The sequence below is a fragment of the Spathaspora passalidarum genome (genome assembly GCF_000223485.1).
Source record: "Spathaspora passalidarum NRRL Y-27907 unplaced genomic scaffold SPAPAscaffold_2, whole genome shotgun sequence".
NCBI lineage: Eukaryota > Fungi > Ascomycota > Pichiomycetes > Serinales > Debaryomycetaceae > Spathaspora > Spathaspora passalidarum.
This window is the reverse complement of record NW_006767426.1, coordinates 315,888-335,506: the sequence shown is the minus strand read 5'-3', so window position 1 is coordinate 335,506 and position 19,619 is coordinate 315,888. Positions and strand designations below refer to the sequence as shown.

The window sequence follows — 19,619 nt, the reverse complement described above, 5'->3', positions numbered from 1 at the left end:
GCCATAGTCAAAATTATTAAACATTCTATTCTAGGAAATCAAGCTGTTGATCACGGAAGATACATTCCAATTTGAATCAGACAAAAGGTTCATATTATAGTACTTATAAATAAACTTGCATAATCCATGTGTAATTACAGAAGCTATTAAATTAAGTTGTTTCAATTAGATAGGGAGACCAAAACATTGCTTCTGATAAATGGTTGCCATGGTATAAAAAGGCAAGAAGTAAAAAGAATCAAATGCACAAGGTAAAGGTTAAAACCAAGAGCAAATAATTATAGTGCATAAAGGAATTAAGAAGAAGGAAAATAAAGTTTCTAATAGAGTATTGGACCAGCAAAGGTAATTTTTTAATGATTATAATTAAATTTTAATAAATTCAAAATCACAATTTAGAACAAAAAGAACACAAAAGGGGGGTATGGAGAATGTCAAAACATGTCTATGTACTAACATCATGTCGATACATTTAAAAAAAAGATGATTTTCTCATATACTTCATGAAAGTTGTTGAAATAGTACATTGCATGCACTCATTCAATGTTGTAATATTTCATTTTCATGCTTTTGTAAGCCCTTTTGTTTACCATTAGTACATCATCTATATAAGACAAAGAACAACAGTACACTATAAAGCAATTCCAAGTTTAGAACACTCTATTTTACTACTATTTTACATAATGCTTTTCCAAAGTATAACCATAAGAATATATTATATTTTATATTTAAAGGTTTATTTTATTATATAATTCAAAAATAAAAACACCCTCTTTTAAGCTCTCATAATTTATATCATAAAACCTTCTATTTTCTCTACTAAACTATCCATTTCATCATTTTCATAAGTAATTCCACCACAATTCAAAAAATCAGTTACTTTTACTCCTTTATAAATGTCTTCCATCATAATATTATGAAATATCTTTGTTTCGTATGTATTGCACATATTAAACAAAGAAGCATCTGTTCTAAATTTTAATTTTAAAAATATACCTTTAAATCCATATTTAATTGCTGCTTGTCCAATTCTTACTTGAGTTGTTGCAGAATTACTTCTTCTAGTATATCAAAATCATTTACATATAATGAATATACTGATTGTTGTTCTACTTTTTTAATATCGCATTTAAATTTAATTAAAAACAATTCAAGAAGATTTCTTTCTCTATCTTTTATTTTATCTACTTTTATAAAATTATCTTTTGTTAGTGATACATTGGTACCTAAATATATAGTTTTATTTGATACCACGTAAAATACCTTATCTAATTTATATCTATCATCCTTATCTTTTATATAAGTTAAATACATAGAATCGCATGGATCTATTATCTCTTCGGTTGTTTTTAGTGCCAAAAATCTTTGATTTACGCATTCATTGTGTTCTTCTGCATATATTCTGTCTTCTTCATTATAATAATTTACTGCCAAATTTCTATATATAACATCAGTAGGATAATATAATGCTAAAAATATATCATTTTCATTTTCTATTTTTATTGATTTTGTTGGGTACCTTGTCGAATACATTGTCTTTTCATTTTTATCTAAATATACATAGTTTTCTAATGTAATAAAATCTTTTTCTTTTCTTTTTACTTTTATATTTTTATTTACGTTGTCATAATATATAATTCTTTTATGTTTTAAATTCAATCTTTCTTTATTTTTACAGTATATTCTGAGCATTTTATTTTAGTGGTTAAAAATCAATTTTGTGTACTGGTTGAAAATTTTTCCCCATAATTCCTCCCGGTGGCTTTTCGCATTATATGGAGATAGCCGAGATAATTTAAAGTTTTTCAAAATTTCATGCCTAGCAGCATACTGAGCAGAATCTTATTTCTGCTCACTGAAATCTTGATGCAGTATAGCCCTAACTCTCGTTTACCTTTCGAACGTGCATGAATTATCATTTTAGTACAATTAACAACCAACACAATGTTTCAATTGCAGAGAAATTATAAGTTTTCAGAAGAACTGTAGGTACTAATTTTGACTTAGTATTATGGCTGTTTTTTTAATGTATTCTAATTGTATAAGGAAGCTTGAACAATCCATGGGTTGGCTAAATAAGGTACAGTTATGAATATCAATAATTATCTCATTGATGCTTCTGTACGTGATTCCTTTTAGAAAGTATGAGCTAATGGAATTACATTTCAAAGTACAAGCAAGTGCTTAAAACTAAGTAAATACATCCAGGAACTTCCTGTTGTCTTTATTAGATCCATACGCACACTCGCAAGCCAAGTCAGCTTGCTTAAATCAATATAGAACAATTGTGAAAATGTGGCGTTGGAGAAATATCAATTCCTGCACAATGGGTGTTTAGAAATTTATTTTCGAAGAAAAAAACAAAATTGTATTTGCTTCGTTCACTATCACCTACATACATACTATGACAATCAAAGTAGCAGTTGGCCAATTATGCTCATCATCCAATCTCAGCCACAATCTTCGCACTGTAGTTAAACTTCTTAAACTTGCACAAGCTCATAATTCACGAATCCTTTTCCTTCCAGAAGCTACCGATTACCTTCTGCGTAATGCCACCCATTCTAAACAACTTAGTCATAATGTTCAATCTCAATTTCTAACTCCATTGCTAGAGCAAATTAAAGAATCAAATGGAAAGACTTATGTTTCTATTGGGGTTCACTTGCCTGGACAAGAACGGGTGCGAAACATGCATTTATTAATCAATCCGTATGGTGAGATCATCTCTAGTTATCAAAAGGTTCACCTCTTTGATGTTGATGTACCCAATGGCCCCATATTAAAGGAACTGAAATCAGTTGAGCCAGGGAATGAAATCGCAAAGCCAATTGATATCGATGGATTCAATATTGGACTTGGAATCTGCTACGATATACGATTTCCGGAATTTGCATTATCCTTGAGAGAATCAGGGGCGCACGTGCTTACTTATCCAAGTGCATTTACGACAAGAACAGGCACAGATCATTGGGAGTTGCTTTCCAGAGGAAGGGCTGTAGATACCCAATGTTTTGTGATCAATGCAGCTCAATGTGGTACTCATGATGTCAATGCTGATGGAGAACTGCAAGATAGCGATGTGAAACGAATCAGCTATGGTGAATCAATTATTATTGATCCTTGGGGGAAAGTACTTTCAAGAGCAAAAAAATATACTGATGAATTAATAAAAGATGAGGAAGGTGACTACTATGATATTATCTATGCGGAATTAGACATTGATAGTTTGACTAAAGTTCGGAAGAATATGCCCGTTATGCAGCATAGAAAACCATCCGTATATTCCGAAAATTAGTATAGAGAGTTTTGTAAAATAGTCATAACCATACGTCATTAAATGAGTTTCTTTGCCTCTATTATGATCATACAAAGTACAGCCACCTTTAAGTTTTGTGTTAAAATCTCGGACATTTTGTTTGTGCACCACTGGTGACGTATTTTCCGGCAGATAAGCTGATTGGATCGAGATAAAAAAAAATAAAAAAAAAAATAAAAAAAAAAGTCCCGTGACAAAAAATCAGATCATTTCTTTCTCTACAATGGTCTTATAGTTTATTTTAAACGATTTTTTTATGCATTATCATGAAACTAAATATATATCCAAAAAACAAAGTATGGGGTATCAACCTCCGAAGAACTAAAAAACTAAAAATAAATGACACATATACAGGGTTTTCAATACATCTAGTATTTCTTTGCTGCACTGGCAGTTAACACTTCCTCTGACGAGTAAATAACAGGTTCAAAGTAGTGTTCGGTTTCGTTATTGCTGTTATTGTTGTTATTGATTTGACTTTCCTTCTTAGTAGACACGCCGGACTTGATAACAGGGAAAGCGTCATCATTAGAGACTAATTGAGCATCGTTATTGCTAGATATTCTTCTTGATGAAAAGTGGGCTCTAGAATAGGCGGTTCTAGTAATTGGAACCCAATGACGAGTGGCAGTCTTGAAGTTGGCAAGAGAGCGGATTCTTTGAACAGCGACCATGATTAATGTATAGTTATGAATAAGTAAATGCTAAGATAAATAAGTGATAAAGTAATGAAAAACAAAAGGGATCAGAATAAAAAAAAAGGGAAGAATCTCATGTCTATTTATAAGCTCGAAAAATTGACTGATTCAACTGAAACGTTTTCTAAGAAATATTTTTTTTTGTAAGTTTGCTTTATCTGGGGTAAAAGGGTGAATGTGAGAGTGTGATCAAATAAAAATTATTTTCTCCACAAAGCCGAAATGAACTCCGTTCCTCCGTAAGCAAAAAAAAAAAGTTGCACTTCAATTAAAAAATCAGATTTTATTGCATGATTTGAGTCATACTTAAAAAATAAATTGTACCATTACGTACGATAACTTATTTTTTATCTTATCCTCGGCAATTAATTTTTTTTTGGGTTCAATTCCCGAGTAGTGCGAACAGGTCAAAATTAGTCATCTCAATTCCCGTGCCCCGGAGTTTCAGTTCCTTTTATTTTTTTATACTTTCCTTTTCCCCTTTGTGACAAACACTGAATTTTTGGTTGTAAGACAGTTTGTTAACACTCCCCCCATTTTCTCCAGCATAGCAAAATCACATTCATCTTGAAGGAGGGGAGTATAGCATTCAGGGGGGGAATCTGCGAATGGAGTATAGAAAAACGTCATTCAAAAAAAGAGTCAAGTTACCCGGGGTATCCATAGAGATTGTATAGAAAAAAATTCCGAGTAGTACAAAGATGATGTGATTTGCCCTATTATTGTTTTGGTTGGATAGTTCAAATAGTTTGGACAAGGTACACGACCGCGATAAAATAACAATCCCCACATAAAAAAAGGAAAATTAAAAATAACGAAAAATGATACGTCCACCTGGAACGCTCTCTGACAAAAGTTAAAACTTGATAATTATTATCTGGTTGTATCAGTTTTTTCCTTCTTCTTATTCCCATCAAACCACTTCTCTTTACTTTTATCCGTTTACCCTTGGAAAATAAAGAAGATTCATTGTTTACTTAACCAAAAAAGAATTAGACTTACTTTACTTTTATTATAAATCCCGTTATAAAGTCATACACATATACATATCTCCTTCACTATGGGAACAGGCTGGGAACTAACCTCGGCGCTTAAAAGTAAAATCTTTCAGTATGCAGCTCATAATCAAACACCAGTATCACTTCGTCAAATGGTTCAGTTTGGTCCTAGTCCGTCTCCAGGATCAATTTTCCTTGCCCTGAAATTTATTGTTGAAGAATTACCTATTCGATTAGCGAAAAAGGTTAAAGATTTAGAATACGCCCCTCAAGGTTTGAATGAATCACCGTCCACTATTAAAGTCAAGAATTGGTATGCTCAGTCATTTCAAGAATTGACAGAATTGCCGAAACCCAAGATTGATGAGAAATTGGCCCTGATGTTGTTCAAGAATGGGGTTCATCGGTATGAGGCCGATGAGCTGGGGGAATTACACCATTCTACCAATTATGAAGACAATCCTGCTATAAATAACGTGTTTAGTGATGATGGAATGGTTCTTAGACAAACACACCAACATGGTTATGGCCATGGTCACAGTCATAGTCACAGTCACAGTCATATTCAATCATCACCTGCTATTCCTGCAAAGGAGAATTCTCCAACTTTTGGAATGACATATTTCAATCCTTGTCCCATGAATATTATTTGGCCCCGGGAAGTTTATGCTTATAACAAGTTGGTGTGTGATGCTCTAACCAAGATCAAATTGAGACATGATGCCACTGTTGCTACCATGGCTCAAGGTGTTCAAGAATGGAAAGAACGAAATAAGGCTGGATCAATTATCAATTCTCAAATTCAAACATTTCTTGATCGATTCTACATGAGTCGTATTGGGATTCGGATGCTTATAGGTCAACATATTGCTCTTAATATGTCTCAGAGTTCACCTACGAAACAAAGAATCAATAGTTTTCTCAATGGGACCCAAGGTAATAACCAAACTAGCAATAGTAGGTTGAATTATGTTGGGGTTATCTGTACTGATTGTAATGTGGCTGAAATTGCCGAAGATGCAATTCAAACTGCTAGTTATATTTGTGAAGAGTATTATGGATTGTTTGAAGCACCAGAAATTCAACTTGTTGCTCCTCATCACGCCATTAATTTCATGTATGTTCCCGGACATTTGATTCATATGTTATTTGAAACGCTAAAGAATTCTCTCCGTGCCACCATTGAATTCCATACCCCACTCCTCAAGCAGAAAATGATTGAAGAAAACCCGGGGATGAAGTATGATGATATTGATCTTAATGATCTCAAATTTCCTCCTATCAAGGTAATTATTTCCGAAGGAAGCCAAGATATTACCATTAAGATCTCGGATGAAGGTGGTGGGATTGCCCGGAGAGAAGTTCCATTAATTTGGACATATTTGTACACAACTGTTCATGAAACTCCTAAGCTTGAGCCTGAATTTAATCAAACTTCTTTCAAAGCACCTATGGCCGGGTTTGGTTACGGGTTACCCATTAGTAGATTGTATGCCCAATATTTCGGAGGTGATTTGAAATTAATTTCCATGGAAGGTTATGGTACCGATGTGTACTTACACTTGAACCGTTTAAGCAGTTCAAGTGAACCATTGCCATGACAATTAGGCAGGGCAGGAGCAGTCAGATTGACAAGTGTAATTGGTGTTATCGTGGCTTATGCAATTGTAGGTGTGATGTTAGTTGTATGGTAGACTCAAAACGTATTTATTGTATGTAGGTTTAAGTAAAAATCAAAAAGTTCTATTGGGTAATGTTTTTATTTTTTTTTTTTTGCAGCAAAACTTTTAGCACGGTTTGTCATTCCGTGTGGATGTTACATCGGTCATATATTCCGTGATGTATGCAAGTTTGTGTACAACAATGAATCAAAGCTTTTATCCCGGGTGCAATTCACCGAGGTAGGCTTTTGGTTGATTAGTAATATAATTCCCGGAACAGTTAATGCTGTTAAACATGCATAACGGTCCATTGTCGAAATATTTGCTAAAAAATATTACTGCTATCAGAAGGTTGAAGGGTAAACGGGGGGAAAGCAATCCCTATTTATAAATTGCTTCTGCTTGTGAAAGTCTTTAAACAGACTAAAAGAGAGAATAGTATTAATAGCCTTGCTTAAATTTCTGATTATTTTAATAGTGCTAGCTATGAAATAACCATACACCTTAACAACAACCTCGGTAGATTAGTATACCATGTTCCCAAAAATCTCTCGTATATGAAGGAATTCCCGAATCACCCAGCCACTTAAGGAAAGATTTAGAAACTACTTTTTTTTTGAAAGAGATTTACCATGTTTTTTTTGTTTTTTTTTTGCAACAAAAATCTTTCTTGTGCCAAGACTAGGTCAAGAATGTATTGGGATCACTTAGATGATGCAACAGATAGCTTGGGACTGTAGCTAACTGTTTATATGCCATCAATATACGTCAGTGCTTTATATCCTGGTATTCCATTTTCTGTGTGTACGTCATCAAAACAAGCAGCTCAGAGTGGTTTTTGTTTTTTTACATCATACAGTTTACCGAGATTGACCCGAGAATAAACTGCAGCTTTATACTTATCCCTTGATGCGACCAATTAAGGGTGCCTTGGAGATTGTGTCAAAGAAAATGTGTCATCAAATTACGTAATTAGTCACATTTGTTTTGTGTGGAGGTTCTAATTTCTGTCCGCGGAAAATTGTGTATCTCCAAAAATAGATTAAAAAACCGAGGTTATCAAGGAAAAAAAAAAAGTCGTGTACCTTGGGGATAAAGTGGGGACGAACATTATCATCTGCATGGTAACTACAAACCAACGACACAATTAATAGGAATATATCGGTAATTACTTGAATTTATACCCCGAAATTGAATGATTCAAACTACTGCTGGTGATGTATAAATGTGTTTGCAATTGCAAACCCTTAATTTCTGGGTATAAACCGCACGTGATTGTGTCTTGCCCAGTTTTCCATAATTTGTATTTTTTGATTTAGACTTTTTTTTTTCTTTTTGCTTTTGCTTTTGCCTTTTATGGTGTGGTCGAAAGAAAACAAAATTAATTTTTTTTTCTTCTTTTTCCTTTTTTATCTGTCTTCCCCCACAACCAAAACAAGGTCCTGAGTTAATAATTATACATAATGTCATCATCAGCGCCTAGGACAAAGCCATGGGAAGTAGCATCTGGAACCTCTGCAGCAGCAGCTACAGGCGACCAAGCAATAGCATCTTCATCTTCAGCAGCAGCAGTGGCTCCGTCTGCAACAGCAACTTCAGCAGGTGCTGTTCCAATACCTGACCGTCCAACCTCACTCACTTCTGACTTTACCAGCATACCTGAAACTTCTGCATATGGTTCCAATTATGGGACTATGAACAATTATGGCTCCCGTTACGGTATGGGTGGGTATGGATCTGGTATGTATGGTAGTTCCATGTATGGTTCAGGATATGGTGGTTATGGAAGTGGAATGTATGGAAGTAGCATGTACGGTGGTGGTATGTATGGTAGTGGGATGTATGGTGGATATGGTGGTGGAATGTATGGTGGAGCTGGTGGAATGTATGGACAACAGCCTGGTGGTATGAATCCCTTGGGTGAAGGAACCCAAGCTACATTTCAATTAATTGAAAGCATCATTGGTGCAGTAGGTGGATTTGCACAAATGTTAGAAGCTACATATATGGCCACCCATTCCCTGTTTTTCACCATGGTTAGTCTTGCTGAACAGTTTGGAAACTTGAAAAATGCATTGGGGTCATTATTGGGAATATTTGCCTTGATTAAGTTTGTGAAAAAAATGTTGTATAAATTAATGGGCAAGACTTATAATAATGGATTGAATATAAAGGAATTTGGCAAATTTGAGAAGAATCAAAAGAAATTAGAAGATAGCTTAAAGAGACAACAACAACAATCAAGCAGTGGTAAACCAAAGATTTCATTCAAACCATTATTGCTATTCCTCGCTGCATCCATTGGATTCCCATATTTATTAAGCAAAGCTATCCAAAAACTCAATGAACAAAACCAAAGAAGATTACAACAACAACAAAATGGTCCTCAAGGTAGTCCTCTTGATCCTGCAAATTTGCAATTTGCTAAAACATTGTATGAATTCAACCCAGAAAACCCAAACATCGAAATCGAACTCAAACCTAATGAACTTGTCGCCATATTATCAAAATTAGATCCAGTAGGGAATGAAAGTAAATGGTGGAAAGTAAGATCGAGATCAGGTAAAGTAGGGTATGTTCCTTCTAATTATCTTTCTGTGATTGAACGAAGACCAGAATTGATACAGCCAGCACCGGCAGCGCAAGCCCCAAAGGAAACGGAAATCCCTGGTGGATTTGAAAAACCGGAGAAATTAGTTGAGGAATTTAAAGGGATCTAAGAGAGAAATAATGTATAGGTAATATAGTAAACAATACAAGAGTAACTCGTAAATCTATTATTCTGAATCATTAAATTAAGCTCGGCTACATATGTAAGATATTGCAAACCACTACAAAAGAGTACCTATACACTAAAACAAAAATAAATCAAATTATAACCCATCATCAGGCCTGTTTTGTTCTGTTTCAACTTTTGCTCCTTTCTCCTGCAAGGTAGTATATCCTTTTTTATTCTGTCTAACTCTAGCCACGGCATCATGGTGATGTTTCCAAGTCTGTGCCAAGTCAATTCCTTCAGCAAGCACTTTCCCTCCACCCTTATTCAAAACTTCTTCGGCATGTTGAATTTCATGAACGGCTTCTTCAGCAACTTCAATTCCTCCTGCAAGTACTTTACCAGTAGTTTTATTCAATGTACTAGCAGCCGTTTTGGCAACATTACCTGCAGTTTCGGCACTATGCACGGTAGCTTGAGCTGCGCGTTCGGCGATTTCAATATCCTTGGCAGCAGCTTTTCCAATCTTGATGTTGGCCCATGAGAGACCACCTTTAACTTGTTGGAGAACAGAATAGGAGCATGATTGGGTATAGAAGATTGGGGTAGATTTAATAATGGTAGTACGCAACATTTTTTATTTAACAACGATGAATATAAAATGAAAAAGAATTAGACATCGGATTACGACAAGAATTATCTATTTATATAAAGTCCCCAGGGGGGAGGTGTCACACAACCAACCCCTCAATATTTCATGGCATGATTTTCAATTGCAGCCGAACTCTGTTTCTAGGGGGGTGGGTTTTCGGTAAATCATGTGTTTTCTGCAAGAGGAGAAATCTGGGGAAAATTAAAAGCAAACGTTTGCAACATTGCGTGATGTATTATAGCAATTTATTTATGTGCAGGATTTTGGTTGCTGCAAACCTCCTTTGATACAGATTTATTTGCAATCGATGTTTTAATATTACGTCATTGACGTAAAGAAGTAGATTAATTGTATTTCTAGAACATTAAATAACAATAGATGTAGATCGGATCGAAATTTTTTGGATCAAACACACATTTATTCCGATTGTTGGTTGCTTGTAAGATTTCAAATATTTCACAAAATCTAGTTTAATGGATCAAAAGGATAGTTAATTAATTAATTAATTAGACGGATCTAAAACTAAATAAACATGAATTGGACCTTATTTATAAATCTAATTTCAATCAGTGACTATTCAGATATACATAGCTTACATTAACGTGAGAATCATATATGCAATACAATTGATTAACTATAACACTATAAACTTCTAGAGACCATCTTCGGGACGATTTTGTTCACTAGGAGCCTTACGTCCTTTATCTTGTAAACTAGCATATCCTTTATAATTATCACGGACTCGGGCAGTTTGTCTATCTTTAATAGCTTCTGGTTTTTCCCCAATAAACTTGTCCTTAAATTCCTCTGTGGCTTGTTTAGGATTGTTCCACTTATCCTTTATGGTTTCCTTAGCTTGCTTGCCTTGTTCAATAGCTTCGTTTGTCATGGATTTTGTTGCTGCTTTTCCTTCACCCACAAGTTTATCTCTAACTGAAGCACCTGCTGATTGGGTTTCATCGACTTGGTCCTTGATAGTTTTTCCTGCTTGTTTGGTTTCACCCTTGACTTGATCTCTAATGGAAGCACCAGTTTCTTGAGCTTCACCTGCTTTGTCCTTGATGGTATCTGCTGCTTGTGATGTCTTTTCCAGAAGTTTGTCTTTAAGAGAAGCACCGGCTTCTTGAGCGTCGCCTACTTTGTCCTTGAGAGTTTTTTCTGCTTGGTTGGCTCCACCCAAAATGGTTTCCTTTACAGTTTTACCTGCTTCTTTAATAGAGTTGGCGATACCTTCTTTGGTGACGTAAGATCTGGTTACAAGACGGAACATATTGAGAGTCTGCTTACTAAGAAAAGAATAAGTTTACTAAAATATACCTTCTTGTATCAACTATATATACTTCCATCTATAGCAAGCAATCATAAAAAAAAAATGGATTGCTGATTGCTATTTTATTTTTTTTTTCTTCTATTGATTTCTATGCATTTTAATTACTATCTTCCAGGCCGGGTCTATAATACGGATGTCTTCCTTCACGTGCAAGACGGGATCTTTCGGAACCTCTATCGGGTCCCCCAGTTCCTGCTCCACCCGATGGAGTCCTCAGTAATCTGCTTTGCAATCTTTGAATAAACAGTAATCTGCTAGGCGGGTGTTCCTCGGGTTGTTCTCTTTGTTCAGAAGAACTATCACTATCGGTAATCAAATCATCTATTGTGGTGGTATGTGGGGAAAAATTGACTCTTCTGTCATTTGATTGTGTTCCTCCTGGTTGAGTAGTTTGTGCATAGGAAGCACTGTTACCTCGTCTTTCAGTAAATTGTGAAGGACGTTGTTGTTGTGGTGGTGGTGGTTGACGTTGACTTCTTATTGATCTTCTTCTTCTTATGGGTATGGCATGAACTTGGGGTTCAAAATAAGGGAATTTTCGAGGAAGCACTAAATCAGGATCAGCTGACTTGACTCTGGTTTGAGTATATGGAGTAACCCAACTCTGAGGTAAATATGAATCAGTAACTGGGGTAATGGCGGGATTGTATGGCCGTCTGTAAGGATTGAAAACATCGGTTGAATGGTCGCGAATATGATCCATCACATCTTTTTCATTATTAAAATTGTGCAAGGTTGTAGATTTGATAGTAGCAAGACGAGTAGCATTAGGATCTTCATTCTTAGCCTCGACTTCTTTACGGCATAATGGGCAACTAACATTTGATTTCAACCATTCGACAATACATGAAAGTCCAAACACGTGTCCACATTCGGGAATCTTTACAGCAATATGTCCATCGCGCTTGAATTGTTTTATACGTGCCTCTTTCTCTCTATCGGCTTGATGTTTATCTTTATAACCAGGGAACTGGTCTTCCAAAGTGACTTTCTTCAATGTGGATAAATTTCTCTGGGGGAATCGGGAATAATGAGATGCACCAACATCAGTAGGGAAGAATAAAGCTGGATCATCAAACTGGGAACTTTTCTGTTTGGATTCAATAACCACGCCAACTTTACGAAGTCTATCAACCAAGTTATCATCATTTCTAATCAATTCGGTGTATGTTTCTAAATCATGAACATAGTCCTCTCTACAGGTTTCAGCTGTCTTATCTTTAATTTCTTGTTGATAGCTTTCAAAACATATAGGGCATTCGTGATCTCTCACAATAGAATAGTCAAGCTTAACAAGACTGGATATGGCTTCGTCAGACGCCAGTTTGGCGGATGCTCCTAAATTCAACCCACTGGCGGTTAATGCCCTTTCAAGAACGTCACGAAGCCAAGTTGGGAGATCAGAATTTCCAAGCGGGTTGGCCGCTGAGATATCTAGATCTACTATGGCACTTAGAAACGGCGGTTGGTCCATGTTTTGAGGTGTAACTGATAACAAATAATGGTTGCCTGAGAATTTAATTTTTTTTTTTTGTTTTGTAGCCAGATTCCCGTCATGGTTGGCTATGCGGATTTTTCAGAGTATGACTGCAAATATTACAGTGGATTTTACGAGAGTTAAACTGCGATATGTGGTGATGTTTTGCATTATGAAACGTTACATTTATTCTATTACTTAGCTTAAATACCTTGCCTGTAAGTTCTTTATCATTTCCTGCTTGTCAATAGGCAACGACCTTACTTGATCTGGAGGTAGACTCAAGATTTGCATAATAAGTTCTTTTTGATCAGGAGGAACCCCCGCCAATTTCGCCTGTGTTTCTTGTGATAACCATGGTTGGTTAACTGGAGGAGCAGCTGGAATATTTCCTTGATATGGAGTTCCATATGGGTTGGAAACTGGTGGAGGTGGGGCATGGAATGTAGGTTGGTTGATATAAGGTTGTGGCGTGGTTTGTAATGGGGTATGTTGTGGTGGTGGTTGCAATGGTTGTGGAGTAGCAGATGCAGATTTCATGGAGTCGCTAATGACATCACCGTCAATAAATCCCATGAGGAGTAATGCTTGCGCAGCACATGCTGCTAAATCCGGTGAAACTTGTAAAATTTCATGTATTGGACCTGCACCACTGCTATTCTTCATCGTGGCAATCAATTCTATTAGTTGGACTGGGGGAATCTTACTCAATGTCTCATTGATCTTGTCCGGTATTCCAAATGGGAGTGCTACTGGTTGTGGGAAATTCTTGGTGGCATTGGTAAATTTCACAGGCATTTGACCAGTACTCATTCTATTAAGTGGAATGTTGGGTATGGTTGAAGGTACTGGAGAGTTTATTCTACCACCATTGCCACCGGCTAATAGCAATTCATTGGGTAATTTGACATAATCAGGCAATTTAGTTCTAGACAACATCAACACTGGTTTCTTCTCAGCTGCACCTTGTTTGGACCCTTTCAATCCTTCTTTACTTGCTTCTACTCGCAATCTTTTCCCTCCCATTAACATAACTTGTGAAAGTAAAGGCAAGGCTCGTTGGGCATCGCTGACAGTTTGGTATTCAATGAAGCAGTACCCCTTGTTCTTTCCAGCATAATCGAATCCTAATCGGACGTCTACGATGTTGCCCAGTCCACACACTACCAGTTTCACGGTTTCTTCATCCCAGTCAAAGGGAATCAGCCCTAAGTAGAGGATATTAGAGTTTACCGGGGCCATGATAATCTTGATTAAGAGATTGACGAGATCTTTTGAACTTCTACTAAGGTGCTATATGTCTTGGTACTTTGTGGATTTGCTGAAAGCAAAACTTAGTTGTTTTTTTTTTTCGCTATTTGTGCAAAGCAATGTCGTGCGAATTGGCGAATATATGATCAGCGTTTTAAATTGGTTGCTCAATACATTTGTAGCTGTAGTATTCAAATCTACAAAGAGAAATTTATAAAGCATGGTCTAAATTTACTTAATTGCTATAGATCTATATGTTTATACAACACGTTCAGCACCACTTAATTTAACAGCAGCACCATACTTTTGCAATTTTGTCAATAATCCATCACCAACCTTAATCAAGGAATGGTATTGGGCATTCTTATTATCAGGTCTATTAGTTTCAATGATCCCATTGACTTTATCAATAGTACAGTTCAACTTCTTTTTAGGAATGAATTTGCATAAATCTTGATCCAAGAATTCCTCGCTGATATTAAAACTTTGTGCCATGGATTTTATCGAAAGGGATTTGTACGATTCAAGAAGTTGGCCATATGCCTTGGCTCTCATTTCACGGAGGAAATAACTGGCATGACGGTGAAGGTACTTGTTAGTTATAAGGAGATGGTCGTGTGATTCAAGAAGATGGTGGAATAAGTAATTGTATTGACAAGTGTAAAGACAATTGGTCAAGTTAAGTAATGGCTCAAGGTCAGGTGATGATGAGTAAATGGAAAGGATTTCTGGTGAGTCAATAACCTTCTCCTTGAGATCAACCCTATCTAGAGATAAAACTCCCAGAACAATAGCATATTGAGCAATTTGATCATATGAACAAAGTTCAGTGGATGTGAAAGTAGCCAACGAGTCAATGAGTAATTTAGCGGCTTCAGTGAAGTTTCTCGTGGCCAAGAGATATATACCTTGGTATGCCTTGAACCTATTTCTTCTTTCCCAATCACCACCTTTTTCAATCAATCCCTTGATGGCATCTAAGTGCTTACCAACTTGGGGGAAATCATTAAAGAAAAATTCAATACGGGCAAGCGTCAATAAATGATCAATCTTGTTCCCGGTACCACTAGTCAATTCCAACACTTTTTTGAAAGTTTCTGTGGCATTCTTACGATCAATGATCTTGGTATAGTATTCGGCAAGTTTAGTAGTTGTGCCCGCCACATCCAACTCAGTTTCTTCTTCACCTTCAGCTTCCTTGATTTTCAGCTTCAATTGGGAGATTTCCTCTTCATTATGAGCCAACATCTCATTGTATAATGATTCATCAAAGGGGAACCCCAAGTCAAGAGTAGACAAGTACTTGTAGTAAGGAGCCATGTTTTCTTGCTTGATGATTTCCACCATGGCATTGATGGTCTTGGTACGTTCCTCAGCGGGAACATCTAACGTGAGATGGAATTGATGTTCCAGAAGCTGGTAATCTGGGATCCTGGGTATGCCTGAGTCGTAATCCATTGTTGAATGTATTGATGGTTGATTAAGATAAAGCTTGGTTGTAAAAAACTCGCCGTTCTTGAAGGCAAATTTGAAGAAAAACAACTGTCAACTAACATGTAAACTTGTAAACTGTAAATTGGTGTAAAATGTAAACTTTGTATAATCTGTAATTTTTTTCGCGGATTAATTTTGAAAATCCACAAGCCTTCGAATTTTTTTAAAGCTCGGTTCAAATATGTGGGGGAGAACGGGGATAGGCTGTTTGTCAATTGTACTATAAAAATCCACCGAAAAGTTTTCTTTTCTTATTCTTTCCTCCTCCCTGTTCTTTTCTGTTGTATAATAATCAATCAATCATGTCAATTACTCAGGATATCCCAGCAATCTTTTTAGAAAAAATCTCCCCAAAAGGTCTTGAAGCTATTCAAAAGACCAAGGATTTTGTTCACGATTATTGTTTACCTGCGGACGCCATTTACCTTTCCCAAATTTCTAATGATCCCGCTACAAGATGGACTTCAACTCCACCGGTAATGGAAAAACTCAAGGCTAAGGCTCGTGAACTTGGGTTATGGAACATGTTCTTGTCCAAGCACTACCCTGAAGGACCAGGTTTCACTAATTTAGAGTATGGGTTAATGGCTAGATACTTGGGTAGATCATACACTGCTCCAGAAGCTACCAACACAGCAGCTCCAGATACTGGTAATATGGAACTTTTCGCTAAATATGGTACCGGTTACCAAAAGCAAAAATGGTTGCAACCATTGTTGAATGGAGAAATTAGATCAGCATTCGTCATGACCGAAAAGGGAACTTCTTCCTCTAATGCGCTTAATATTTGTACCAGTGCTAAGCTCAACTCCAAGGGCAATTATGTTGTCAATGGTCACAAATGGTTTGCCTCGGGTGCTGGTGATCCAAGATGTCTGGTTTGGTTAGTCATGTGTAAAACCAGTGATGATTCGGCTAATCCATACCGCAACCATACTGTGTTGGTAATTGATGCCAAGAAAGCTATTGCCTCAGGTAAAGCTAAGGTCGTTCGTCCTCTCCATGTTATTGGATATGATGATGCTCCTCATGGCCATTGTGAGATTGAATTCTCTGATTTTGAAATCCCAGCTGAAGATATGCCCCATGCTGTTCTTGCTGGTGTTGGTCGAGGATTTGAATTGATTCAATCTAGATTGGGTCCAGGTAGAATCCACCATTGTATGAGAGCAATTGGTGCTGGAGAATTCGCCTTGTTACGTATTGCCCATCGTTCCAATCATAGACTTATCTTTGGTAAGCCTATGAACCAACGGGAATCTTTCCTTACGAGATATGCCCAAAGTAGAATTGATATTGAGAGATGTCTTCTTCTTGTGCTTAATGCTGCTCACAAGATTGATATTTCCAATGCTAAGGCTGCCCAGCGAGAAATTGCCATGGCTAAGATTGAAACTCCAAGAACTATCGGAGCAATTCTCGATTGGGGGATTCAAGTATTTGGTGCTGAGGGTGTTAGTCAAGACACTGAACTTGCTAGAATGTGGGCTAATAACCGTACTTTAAGAATTGCTGATGGTCCAGATGAAGCTCATTTGGCCCAATTGGCCAGAAATGAGGCTTCTAGATTTGGTGAAGTTGACAAGTTTTTTGCAAACTTTCAAGCCAAGAGAGACAGAGTAGGTAGATTGTAGTTTGTTTTAGTTATGTGTTGTATATTTTTATATATATATAAATGTTAATTACACACCCAGAACTGAAAAAGCTTTATAGAAATGTAACACTCTAGTACATATCTCCCCTTACGAAATCATTAATCAAACCCTTTTCCAACAATTTCTTGCTCCTTATTTTTTGTTCACTGACAATTTGCTTGTGTTTTTGTTTCAATTCATCTTCGGCCTCTCTGAAATCTATTTGTTGCATCACTTCCAAATGGTCGTCTTCACGGTCAATATCTAATTCTCCCATCATAACCACATTCTCACCACGAACCATAAATACGCCTCGATATACTTCAGCAAACTTGTCATCAAGATATATTCTCTCGTATGTGTCTTGCAATACCAAATTAGCAAATTGGTCAAATGTACGTAAGATCCCAAATAAGTTGCGTCCGTCTCTTAACAACACAAAGATTTTCCTATCGACGGACCCAACCAAGGCTGCTGCCGTGGTGAAGGCATACGATTCAAGATAAAGGTCTTCCACATTAGGAGCCAATGGGTCTCGTGCTGGTGCTTGTGTTTGTACTGGAGCAGGTGAAGGTTCTGGGGTGGCACTCATGATATTGTGTATAGTTGGTCGTTTGTACTAGTTATGGGTAATATTGCAAGTCAAGTTGAAAAGATTTTTGAGGATTTGGTGGAATTTGATTTGCACACGACTAATAGTGATTATTACTAAGGAACAATGCTACTGCACCATTTGAGAACACGTACATAAACCAATCGAGACATAAACAGTTCTAACTTATTCTCGTAGTTAATGTAATGGTGAAGCTAGAGTGTAGTTCTTCTATACGTGTGTACTTCTACTTTTTCAGTCCTCCATGTAGGTTGTGCTACCATGTGATCTATGAAGTCATAGGGTTAGGTGATTACCAGTGTAGCAACATTACTAGTTACATGACTAGCTATTCAATTGGATTAGATTCAAGCTTAGTATATGGTTGTTGTTTTTTTTAGTGTGGTAGAGGTGGTGAAAGTGGTTTGGTTTTATGCAAATATAAGTAGCCAAAAAAAAAAACTGAGATGAGGGTACCAAAAAATTCGGCAGCAACTCTTCAACAACTACTACCAAATGTCATTCTACGCATATAAAGACATCATTGAAGCAGGTGACCTCGTGCTTGCCTTCATATCGCGTGGTGCCACCAAACCAATAACTGTTACTCCAGGAGAAGTATTGAACACAAGGTATGGACAATTTGAACATGACTTGATGATTGGCATGAAGTACGGCAGTCAAATGGCAGGTAAAAAGGGATATGGTTTCATTCACCTTCTCCATCCTACCCCTGAATTATGGACCCTTTCACTCCCACATAGAACTCAGATCGTGTATACCCCTGACTCCAGTTATATTGTGCAACGATTGGGTGTGGGGCCAGGACTGAGAATTATTGAAGCCGGTACTGGGTCTGCCAGTTTCACACATAGTTTTGCCAGAAGTGTAGGTGATAAAGGGAAAGTATTCACTTACGAATTTCACGAAGTAAGATACAATGAGGCTAAGCGAGAGTTGGAAGAGCATGGATTAATGAAGAATACTGTGATTACGCATAGGAATGTCTGTGATGACGGATTTGAAATTGACAACCATAAAGTTGATGGGGATGTTGTGTTTTTGGATTTACCTAGTCCGTGGACAGCAATTCCTCATTTAAACAAAGTCATTGCTGAGGATAGACAAGTTGGAATTTGTTGTTTCTCTCCTTGTATTGAACAAGTGGAAAAGACTGTTAAAGCATTGGAAGATGATGGATGGACTAGTATTGAAATGGTGGAAGTCGCTGGTAAGAGATGGGAAGCAAGAAAGGATATGGTTAAACATGTGGACGATGTTGTTAAACGTTTGAAGGATATTCAAGATAGAAAATCTCAAGGAATTGAAAAGTTGAGAAATGTTAATAGTACTGCTCCTTCTGAAGTGTCTAGTACTGAAAGTACTCCAGAGCCACCATCTAAGAAACAAAAGAGAGACCGAGGCTTCAATCCATTTGGAAAAGGTACTAGAATTAAGGAAGGTGATGATCAATATGAATGGAGAGATGTTACCAAAGTTGAGTCTGAAATCAAGAGTCATACATCATATTTAACATTTGCCTATAAGAATCCAAACAGAAAAGTATAGATGTAATTTTAGAAAAAGAAATATTTAAATAAAAAATTGGCATTCAATAGTCTCGTGTAATTCTCCCCTTATTTTTCTCTGATACCCCAGCTACTGTGATTATTTATGTTACCTCTTCCTTGAGTTAACGTCGACGCCTATCTAGTCATTCAGCCCCTAAATAGTCTTATTGACCCTTCGACATATTCCTGCACTACCAGATGTGAAAAAAACTCGTGTCTCTACCAA

At 36.7% G+C, this 19,619-nt stretch overlaps 13 protein-coding genes across 13 annotated transcripts; 5 read left to right on the top strand and 8 right to left on the bottom strand. All coding sequences in view use genetic code 12, as the record gives it.

The window, feature by feature from the left end:
* Positions 1-694: 694 nt before the first annotated feature.
* On the bottom strand, positions 695-4,093 carry SPAPADRAFT_65056 (uncharacterized protein; the record flags this gene model as incomplete). Its single annotated transcript, XM_007373352.1, has 1 exon — positions 695-4,093. One exon carries the CDS (start codon positions 1,690-1,692, stop codon positions 1,033-1,035), a length of 660 nt encoding a protein of 219 aa, XP_007373414.1.
* NIT2 (putative hydrolase) lies at positions 1,147-3,557 on the top strand (the record flags this gene model as incomplete). Its single annotated transcript, XM_007373354.1, has 1 exon — positions 1,147-3,557. One exon carries the CDS (start codon positions 2,405-2,407, stop codon positions 3,296-3,298), a length of 894 nt encoding a protein of 297 aa, XP_007373416.1.
* On the bottom strand, positions 3,563-4,049 carry SPAPADRAFT_59190 (uncharacterized protein; the record flags this gene model as incomplete). The annotated part of the gene is made up of 1 exon (XM_007373353.1): positions 3,563-4,049. The coding sequence occupies one exon, from the start codon at positions 3,991-3,993 to the stop codon at positions 3,688-3,690; it is 306 nt and encodes a 101-aa protein (XP_007373415.1).
* Positions 4,094-5,077: 984 nt separating the features above from the next.
* Positions 5,078-6,616, top strand: PDK2 (protein kinase; the record flags this gene model as incomplete). Its single annotated transcript, XM_007373351.1, has 1 exon — positions 5,078-6,616. The coding sequence occupies one exon, from the start codon at positions 5,078-5,080 to the stop codon at positions 6,614-6,616; it is 1,539 nt and encodes a 512-aa protein (XP_007373413.1).
* Positions 6,617-8,087: 1,471 nt separating this feature from the next.
* Positions 8,088-9,443, top strand: PEX13 (peroxin; the record flags this gene model as incomplete). Its single annotated transcript, XM_007373350.1, has 1 exon — positions 8,088-9,443. One exon carries the CDS (start codon positions 8,140-8,142, stop codon positions 9,394-9,396), a length of 1,257 nt encoding a protein of 418 aa, XP_007373412.1.
* Positions 9,444-9,458: 15 nt separating this feature from the next.
* Positions 9,459-10,030, bottom strand: SPAPADRAFT_59185 (uncharacterized protein; the record flags this gene model as incomplete). Its single annotated transcript, XM_007373349.1, has 1 exon — positions 9,459-10,030. One exon carries the CDS (start codon positions 10,024-10,026, stop codon positions 9,550-9,552), a length of 477 nt encoding a protein of 158 aa, XP_007373411.1.
* A 666-nt stretch (positions 10,031-10,696) lies between these two features.
* SPAPADRAFT_65052 (uncharacterized protein) lies at positions 10,697-11,329 on the bottom strand (the record flags this gene model as incomplete). The annotated part of the gene is made up of 1 exon (XM_007373348.1): positions 10,697-11,329. The coding sequence occupies one exon, from the start codon at positions 11,312-11,314 to the stop codon at positions 10,697-10,699; it is 618 nt and encodes a 205-aa protein (XP_007373410.1).
* A 142-nt stretch (positions 11,330-11,471) lies between these two features.
* Positions 11,472-12,848, bottom strand: SPAPADRAFT_134160 (uncharacterized protein; the record flags this gene model as incomplete). Its single annotated transcript, XM_007373347.1, has 1 exon — positions 11,472-12,848. The coding sequence occupies one exon, from the start codon at positions 12,846-12,848 to the stop codon at positions 11,472-11,474; it is 1,377 nt and encodes a 458-aa protein (XP_007373409.1).
* Positions 12,849-13,001: 153 nt separating this feature from the next.
* SPAPADRAFT_59184 (cleavage polyadenylation factor subunit) lies at positions 13,002-14,163 on the bottom strand (the record flags this gene model as incomplete). The annotated part of the gene is made up of 1 exon (XM_007373346.1): positions 13,002-14,163. One exon carries the CDS (start codon positions 14,091-14,093, stop codon positions 13,050-13,052), a length of 1,044 nt encoding a protein of 347 aa, XP_007373408.1.
* Positions 14,164-14,360: 197 nt separating this feature from the next.
* RPN7 (proteasome regulatory particle lid subunit) lies at positions 14,361-15,560 on the bottom strand (the record flags this gene model as incomplete). The annotated part of the gene is made up of 1 exon (XM_007373345.1): positions 14,361-15,560. One exon carries the CDS (start codon positions 15,558-15,560, stop codon positions 14,361-14,363), a length of 1,200 nt encoding a protein of 399 aa, XP_007373407.1.
* A 338-nt stretch (positions 15,561-15,898) lies between these two features.
* Positions 15,899-17,230, top strand: SPAPADRAFT_134579 (uncharacterized protein; the record flags this gene model as incomplete). The annotated part of the gene is made up of 1 exon (XM_007373344.1): positions 15,899-17,230. The coding sequence occupies one exon, from the start codon at positions 15,899-15,901 to the stop codon at positions 17,228-17,230; it is 1,332 nt and encodes a 443-aa protein (XP_007373406.1).
* Positions 17,231-17,321: 91 nt separating this feature from the next.
* SPAPADRAFT_54105 (uncharacterized protein) lies at positions 17,322-17,822 on the bottom strand (the record flags this gene model as incomplete). Its single annotated transcript, XM_007373343.1, has 1 exon — positions 17,322-17,822. One exon carries the CDS (start codon positions 17,820-17,822, stop codon positions 17,322-17,324), a length of 501 nt encoding a protein of 166 aa, XP_007373405.1.
* Positions 17,823-18,338: 516 nt separating this feature from the next.
* On the top strand, positions 18,339-19,391 carry SPAPADRAFT_48935 (tRNA 1-methyladenosine methyltransferase subunit; the record flags this gene model as incomplete). Its single annotated transcript, XM_007373342.1, has 1 exon — positions 18,339-19,391. The coding sequence occupies one exon, from the start codon at positions 18,339-18,341 to the stop codon at positions 19,389-19,391; it is 1,053 nt and encodes a 350-aa protein (XP_007373404.1).
* Between the last annotated feature and the right edge of the window lie 228 nt (positions 19,392-19,619).